This window comes from Limulus polyphemus, unplaced genomic scaffold, assembly GCF_000517525.1.
Source record: "Limulus polyphemus unplaced genomic scaffold, Limulus_polyphemus-2.1.2 Scaffold5148, whole genome shotgun sequence".
In the NCBI taxonomy this organism is placed as follows: domain Eukaryota; kingdom Metazoa; phylum Arthropoda; class Merostomata; order Xiphosura; family Limulidae; genus Limulus; species Limulus polyphemus.
The window spans coordinates 58,161-64,864 of NW_013670758.1; the positions used below are offsets into that span (position 1 = coordinate 58,161).

General features: G+C 30.4%; 1 protein-coding gene across 1 annotated transcript in view; it reads left to right on the plus strand.

Moving 5' to 3' along the window:
• The window catches only part of LOC106472190 (DDB1- and CUL4-associated factor 12-B-like), a gene marked incomplete at its 3' end in the record, with an annotated part of 12,328 nt that extends 6,822 nt beyond the window's left edge, over positions 1-5,506 (plus strand). Inside the window, exon 4 of the mRNA XM_022400797.1 lies at positions 5,446-5,506. Within this exon, the coding sequence (XP_022256505.1) occupies positions 5,446-5,506 (61 nt within the window). The remainder of the gene's footprint in view (positions 1-5,445) is intronic.
• Positions 5,507-6,704: the final 1,198 nt, after the last annotated feature.

The following is a 6,704-nucleotide window of genomic DNA, read 5'->3' on the forward strand; positions in this document are numbered from 1 at the left end:
ATAAGAATGGAGACTATTTCATTTAATAAGTGTTTTGTTTTGATGTATAAGTTGTTTGAGTTTTTTCATGTAAAAAAAAAGTGACATTAAATTCTTGATGAACAAATACTATGTACACAAAATGTGACTCAATACATTTTAAAATAACTTTCTTGTATGACTTCGTTGTTGCAAATATGTCAAACCACCTGATCAAAACCTAGTGTATGTGGTCAAATCCTGCTAGTCAGACATGATGGCTTGTGCATTCAGTCTATCAGAGTGAGTTTTTGGTGAGATTCATCTTTGAGAATGAGTGTTCATCTTCACAGACTGTTACTAGTTGTGTTAAGAATGTGAGAAGAAATTAGCAATTTAGAGTTTATTTCACCAAGTGATTATGTTTCTTGAGGAGTATTTTCACATTCAGTGTTCACTTCATAAACATCAAAATCTCTTATTAATCTGATGAGCTGCATCAAACTGAAGTTTTGCTGAATCATTTTTGGTAATTGCTTGGAGGCATGCAAAACCAACATAAATCTGTTGATGTGCCGATTGATATTGTATTGTCACCAAACACATGGTTAAAAATGACCTGAAATGACTAAATCCTAAAATTTCAGAACTGTTTTCTTTTCCTGGCTAAGTTAATTGTTTTCAGCTTGTTGTATCCAGTGACATTTGAGCAAGCGTATGTACAACTGATTTAATCTTTCAACAGAGTATCGAAGCTGTAGTTTGATGGCTGATTGGTTAATTTAGCTCTTCTAAAATTGCTAATTTTGAAGGAGCTAATCTACATGTTCTGTACTGTGAAAGACACAATATCATATGTAACACTCTATAAAAGGTAATTTCTGTTGTCAGAGTTACTTTTTGCAGTAGTTTATTTAAAAAGAAGCACTTTGCATTATCCAAAATGTTGCATGATGGTTTGTTTACTGTATGGCCACTATTTGCTGTACTTGCTCAAGGATTAGACAAAAATGCAAATGTTTTTTTAAAGTTTCATGGATTTTGCTCTCTTGAACAATTTTCCTAGCATATATGTGACAAATGTGCTGAATATTTCTTAAGGTAAAAATTTTCTGTTGCTAAATATGCAGTAGCAAACAATTATTGACTGGTTATGAGGGCAACAAATGATCTGTTGCCCAAAATCATTTGTAAATATTTGCTTTATCCTACAACCTCTCTTCTGTTTACAGTTTTGCTAAAATCTAATTAATTAGAGCCATCATCACTGGGCCTAGATGTAAATCATAATATTTATAATTTCATTGAAGATTTTGATGTCATTTTAAGAATCAGTAATAAATCAATATGGTGTAAAAATGTTTACTTTTCAAAACACCCCCATCATCATGTGATCATATCAATAAATGTGTTAAGTACACTTGTCTAACTTCGGCATAAAATTTGCATAGAATGCTGGTGAGGTTTCAAACAATGTTTGTAAATTAGGCTTGAATAAATTAGCATTATTCCTCTGTGCTGCAAAAGATTGTCATTTGAAAAGTCTGCTGTTTAAACAACTCTGCAGCTCTTCATATATATATATATATTGAAATCTTCCTCCATAAAATATATTCACATTCATGTTATGAGCTTGAGAAAATTCTTTGTAATTAGGGGTAAATAAATCACCATGTTTTTACTGTGCTACAAAAAATTGTATGCAAGTTTCTGCTGTGATGTTATTCACGAATGGCTCTGAACTTGAAAACCAGGAAGCACTGGTATGATTTGTTGACGAACTTTTAAAGGCAATGGTTTAAAATGTTTTGTACTATGTGATGCACTGTAGGCCAATTGCAGCAAAGAATTTGTGTTAGGGATTAGAATGACGTATTCTTTGAGCCAGTTGAGGAAGGTGCATAGTCTCGATTCCAAATTTTGAAAATAGCAACCCTCACATCTGAAAGTTCATAGTGACTGCCACATGAGTCTAAAACCTTATTCAGCAAATTCCACAGAATCATGAACATGAAGATGCATGTAAGTTTTGTAATTTATGTTTATATAGTGTTATCTTCTTGGTAAATGTGGTCAGTGTGTGTTAATCAAATTACTATTTTAGAATACATACCTCTAATCCAGTTTTGTTCTTCAATATAAACAGATAGATGTTGAAGAATAAAAAAGTGCAAGAATTGAAATTCAAGTGAGCCCTATTAACATCTTGCGACATACAGCTGGGTAGCTTTATTAAAGTTCTGTGAACCCTATTAACACATTGCGACATACAGCTGGGTACTTTATTAAAGTTCTGTGAACCATATTAACACCTTGCGACATACAGCTGGGTACTTTATTAAAGTTCTGTGAACCCTATTAATACTTTGCGACATACAGCTGAGTACTTTATTAAAGTTCCGTGAACCCTATTAACACATTGCGACATACAGCTGGGTACTTTATTAAAGTTCTGTGAACCCTATTAACACCTTGCAACATACAGCTGGGTACTTTATTAAAGTTCTGTGAACCCTATTAACACCTTGCAACATACAGCTGGGTACTTTATTAAAGTTCTATGAACCCTATTAACACCTTGCGATATACAGCTGGGTACTTTATCAAAGTTTTATGAACCCTATTAACACCTTGCAACATACAGCTGGGTACTTTATTCAAGTTATTCTTTATTCATTAAGATATTAATTTAAGACCTATTGCTAATTTTTCTCATTTCAGAATCTGTATGTTCTATTTATGCTGTACAATTTGCTCAAGAGATAAAATCAAAGACTGCACTAAATGTCTTTTTCCTTTGCTGGATAATCTGTTGTATTGAAAGGGTATGGGGATGAAGCAGCAATGCTAATGGAGGTGTTTAATTGGTATCTTAGAACCTTTACCAGACAAAGAGTACTGGAACATTACTTGATTGTTTTTCAGTCATCTTGATTAATAATATTTGTGAGGGTGGTAATCTCCAAACCCAGTTTAATTTAAATATACCAGGCTACTTCAAAGAGTTTTTCAGACTAACACAAGAACTGAAAGGAAAATTATAATATATAGATTTAAAAAAAATGATTCTGATGTACAAATATTTAAAGAAATGCATAAATGTTTAGTTGGTACAAATTATTGTAATTCCGGGTGTTAGAAAAGGCTTTGGCATGTAATAGTTACATTTAATTATAATTAAATGTTTTGTACATTCCTCCTTTCATTATTGAATAAAATGTTTTTCAGAATTTTAAGTTATGAATTTGAATCTTCAGATTTTTAAGCATTTGATTCTATTAAACCTTAAATGTGTATGAATTATTATGACATGATTGTGTGTGTATATTATTTTATATGATGAATGAGAAAAACACATTACTATACATTGTCTGTCTTTGTGATTAGGCTGGTAAATTTGCATTGTTTACATGTATATGTATATATATATGTGAATAGTGCTTGTGTATTTTGTCGAAATAAGTCACTAATTATACTTTTTATGGTTATTTGCTATCTTGCTTAAAAGATCACATGCTTGTTGGAGAATGTTTCAGAATAAACCTTTATTGAAAGTGGAGGTATCCATTTTGCTTTTTTAAATTATGCTTATGTTTACTTATTTGTTTTGAAAGAAATTATTGGCCAACTAATCCATGAATTTGTAATATGTGATAACATTTTTTTTATGGGAATGGATATTGTTGGTTTGACTAGCAAGAAGTTTTCTAAATTTTATTGTCTATAAAAGTCAAGCAAAGTATAATATTTTATTTCAAGTGTGTTGTTGTTTACGTAAATGTACAGTCACGTAACTTGACATTAAAGTTCCTTCTTCATTATATACGTAATTAAATAAAGCCTTGTTAGGAGACCAATTTCTGGCTTTATTCTGTAATACAAAAGCTGTAAAAATTTATTATTTCAGCATACTTAAGATATATATTTAATCTCTTTTTAAGCTTAATTACTAGGTTTTTTAATCAAACATTGTTAATTAACTCAACATATGTATATGTGATTATACATCACATAAGGGGTAAAATATAATATTTGAAATAAAGCTTGTTGATAACTTGGATTTTTTGTTATTATTATTGTTATATTATCCATTTCATTGGATAATTACATTTATCATTTGACAGGAGGAGGTACAGTTTTTCTTGTCTGTTATGAAACATCTTATTGTTCTATACAAATATCATGTTATTATTTTTAATAAATTGCTTTTTGAAACTATTTGCATTGTTCTGGGCAATATTCTGAACTGTAACTCCTGTCTTCATCTCTTTATACATGTACATATCTGAATCTAAAGGGCCCTGGTATGGCCCATTGGTTAGAGCATTCGACTCGCAATCTGTGGATGGGTTTGAATTCTATCACTGAACAAGCTCACCTTTTCAGCCAGGGGGTATTATAATGTGATGATCAATACCACCTTTTTATTATTAAAAGTGTAGCCCAAGAGTTGGTAGTGGGTGGTGTTGATTAGCTGCTTTCCCTCTAGTCTGTCACTTCTAGATAGTACTCGAGTAGCATTGTGATGAAATTCAACAAACAAACAAAACTGTATCTAAAGGAATCATATCTCAATTATAATTCATTCTGTTGTTGAAGTAGAATAAACTCAACACCATACATATACACGTAAACAAGATATATTGAAATGTTTTACTTTTGAAATTTAGGGAATTGTGAAAATTAAAAAAAAAAGATTTTAAATAATATCTCTTCCCTGTAATGCCATTTTTAGCCCTGCTATAAAATTTTAAATCTTACATATTTTTTCATTCAAAACTTTTGATAATAAAATTATGATTAATAAGTCTTAAGAAATTAACTTTGGACTAACTTTTTTCCCAAAACTTCTATGCTTGTAGTTGGTAACTTTAACTAGACCTGATTATTTTAGTACAGTGTGTTCAAAATTGTCTTTCTTCATTTAAACTTCAATAATTAATTATCTAAGGAAATACAACCCTGCAGTTTTCAACATCTTGTAGCCCAATCAAACAGTTTTTATTAACATTTCAGCACTTTTTAACAATATTCGATTTCAGTTCACATTTGCTGCAACATGTCCACGGTTACAGTGGTGATGGTGTCCATTATCCTGGTTATTAGCTCCGTGATATTTGCTGTAGGTGTGTGATACAAGATATCCTTAATATACCCCCATACATCTTTCCTGTACTGGTGTCTATAATTATGCTGCACCACAATCATTGACTTGGTCTGTGCAAGCCAAACATCTCATTAAGCTTTTTCTTGCACAGTTGCCATTTTAGGAAGTAACACTACTCACTGGAGGGAAAAAAAAACATGACAATTAAAACTGTTTGAGTTGGCTACAATATGTTGAAAACTGTATGGTTGTGTTTCTTTATTTAGTTAATTATTAAATTTTACAATAGGAAAGATAACTTTGGGATTATGATATTGGTTTTAAGGTTGTAATTAAGAAAATTTTCATCTGTGCTTTTAGTATGTTTTTTATTTCTGTAGGGAGCACATTCTGATTGGATATTTGATATCAAGTGGTTGGATGACCAGTTTTTTGTCTCAGGTATGATTTTGAAAGTAGCGTGTGCAATATATGTTGTGTTGTATATGTTTTTAATGAATTGTTTGAAATAGCTTCATATGAATAAAGAAAGTAAGGACTTGTTACTTGTTTGTTTATTGGCTTCACATTATTCACATTTTCTGCATTTTATTTTTTTGTAATAAAGATTTGTTTGATATTGTAGGAAAAATTAAAACAAATGTCATCATAGATGAAAGCAAAGGGCTTTTGAAATTGGTACTAAAGATAGTTTAAAACTGTATAAAAGTTCAAACATTAGTTTTGATATGGAAACTTACTTTTCTGTTCTCTCATTTATTAAGTTATGATTACTACATTATAATAGATAAGAAACCTACAGTTAATCAGAGTATGAAGCTAATCTTCCTGTCTGCTTACAAACTTACCCTAAAGCCAAAATTATATGATAACTCAGGTGTATGCCAATTAGACTTTTTCTCTAACCATAAACTAAGCTTAATCATAATTTCTCTTTATTAGTGAAAGTCTGGAAGCTTTAACTTCTGTTGTAATTCAAATATACACTACACTGAAACAAGGTTTGATTGTAAAACACCTTAACCTTAATTTGTATGACAGATGGTATTTAGCACATATGGCATTGTCTTTTAATGATATGTATTATTCACATGAGTGCAATAACAATATGAAATTTTAAGTTTTTTAATTTTTTTTTGGTAGAAGTGTGTATAAGTTTCATTGGTATCATTGAAAAAAGTAAAACATGCTTTTTCAAATGTGAAATTAAGGAAAGAGGATAGATTTTTTAGAAAAGTATCATTAACTATAGCATAAAAGTGAAATCACCTTTGTATTTATTTTCATTTCTTGTTAACGAATTTTAGAAAAATGGGTTATGATCTGAAGAATGAATTGTTAAAACTAAATGTTTATGAATGTTGTTTTTCAATGCTTCAAATGATAAATAGTTACTATTACTTTGGTTCACACCATGCTTCTTAAAGTATGAATTTCCTAAAAACAATTGTTTTAATTTTGAAATATTTGAATAGGGTCATTTCCAAAATATAATACCTCCTCTCTAACTTATAGCTATTACTCGACTGCAAGGGTTTCTTCCTTTGCCCATCTAAACATTGGTCTGATTTTTCCCTGATTGTTCCAGTCTTTTATACCCCACTTAATTGCCCTTGGTGATATTTGTCTTATGATACTC